This window comes from Aplysia californica, unplaced genomic scaffold (genome assembly GCF_000002075.1).
Source record: "Aplysia californica isolate F4 #8 unplaced genomic scaffold, AplCal3.0 scaffold01035, whole genome shotgun sequence".
Lineage (NCBI taxonomy): Eukaryota > Metazoa > Mollusca > Gastropoda > Aplysiida > Aplysiidae > Aplysia > Aplysia californica.
This window is the reverse complement of record NW_004798305.1, coordinates 159,397-160,716: the sequence shown is the minus strand read 5'-3', so window position 1 is coordinate 160,716 and position 1,320 is coordinate 159,397. Positions and strand designations below refer to the sequence as shown.

Below are 1,320 nucleotides of genomic sequence, written 5' to 3'. Positions count from 1 at the left end.
TTATTATTATTATTATTGTTGTTGTTGTTGTTGTTGTTGTTGTTGTTGTTGTTGTTGTTGTTGTTATTCAAATATCAAAATTGTCAAAGGGATTCAACATAGACTGCTTAAATTCAACACAATGGGAAACATAATATAGGCCTATTATATGTTTTATGTTTTATAAATAATGCCAGCTCATAATCATTATATTGGTGCAGACAGGAAGTCTCTAATATGAACATACTTGTGACAGTAAATACGTTTTCAGATGAAATGCAGCATATTATTCAAATTATAAAATCCAAATTTATAATTACAAAAACGTCGAAACTACGATGTAACCATCATCTCTGACGCAAGGGGAAGCCACTCTGTCCCTTAGCAATGTCGTCTGCTGTTTCTTGATCTACTGTTTACACTCGTGATTCTCGTGTCTCTCGTTTTGTGTCTGCTGTTTGTTCAGCTTTTCCTGATAAAAAAATCAATGCAATGGAAAGTATAAGCAAATGCCAGCTAACACAAAATAAAGGCAGGGAAACGCAAATGACGAACTTGGACCAGAGCTGCCATGCAGAGACTAGGACAAGGAGGAGGAGAAGTAAAATTAAAAACGCATTGTTGTTAGTTCAGATGCCACATGCCATATAAACAAGTTTAGGTAGATCTAGATCTAGATCTAGATCTAGATCTAGATCTAGATCTATATATCTAGATCTAATAATCTAGATCACAATGATATGAAATATGATAAAACCATCTCCTCAGTCTGAGGGAAACTGTTTTGATGGATGGTTGGCGGGTGCTCTGGTGTGGTTTAAATACTCCTTCTTTCCTTCCTATCAACCGTATACTCCTTCTTTTTGTGTTTTTTATTCTTTATTTATGCCTCTAATCTTTGGCATTTAAATCTAGATATATCTAGATCTAGATTAGATCTAGAATCTATATGACATCATTTTGTCGTAAGTGCCTTAAAACTCTCACTTTAAAAAAGTGCTAGCCAACCATCTATCATTATCATGCTAGATCTAGAATCTACTTTTTTAATTTAGGTTTCAAGAATTTTTCCCAATGGCTTACGACCTGAGTGGCAAAGTGGCAATAGTGACCGGTTCCAGCTCGGGAATGGGTCAGAGCATTGCCGTGCACCTGGCCAGGCAGGGAGCAAAGGTCACTCTGTGTGGGAGGGACAGCGGACGGTTGGCGGCTGTCAAGGAGGAATGTGTCACGTGTAGCAAGGGTGGCCCGGAAAGGTAAGTGAAGATGTGTGTTTGTGGGAGTGTCTATCTGTCTGCTTGTCTGTGTATCTGCCCCTGCATCTCCACCTCCACCCTCTCT

General features: G+C 38.5%; 1 protein-coding gene across 1 annotated transcript; it reads left to right on the top strand.

The window, feature by feature from the left end:
• Positions 1–361: 361 nt before the first annotated feature.
• On the top strand, positions 362–1,235 carry LOC106013591 (uncharacterized oxidoreductase MexAM1_META1p0182; the record flags this gene model as incomplete). The annotated part of the gene is given in 2 exon segments (XM_013089754.2): positions 362–580; positions 1,035–1,235. A coding segment is annotated over 1 exon segment (182 nt), but the record flags the coding sequence as incomplete, so codon positions are not given.
• Between the last annotated feature and the right edge of the window lie 85 nt (positions 1,236–1,320).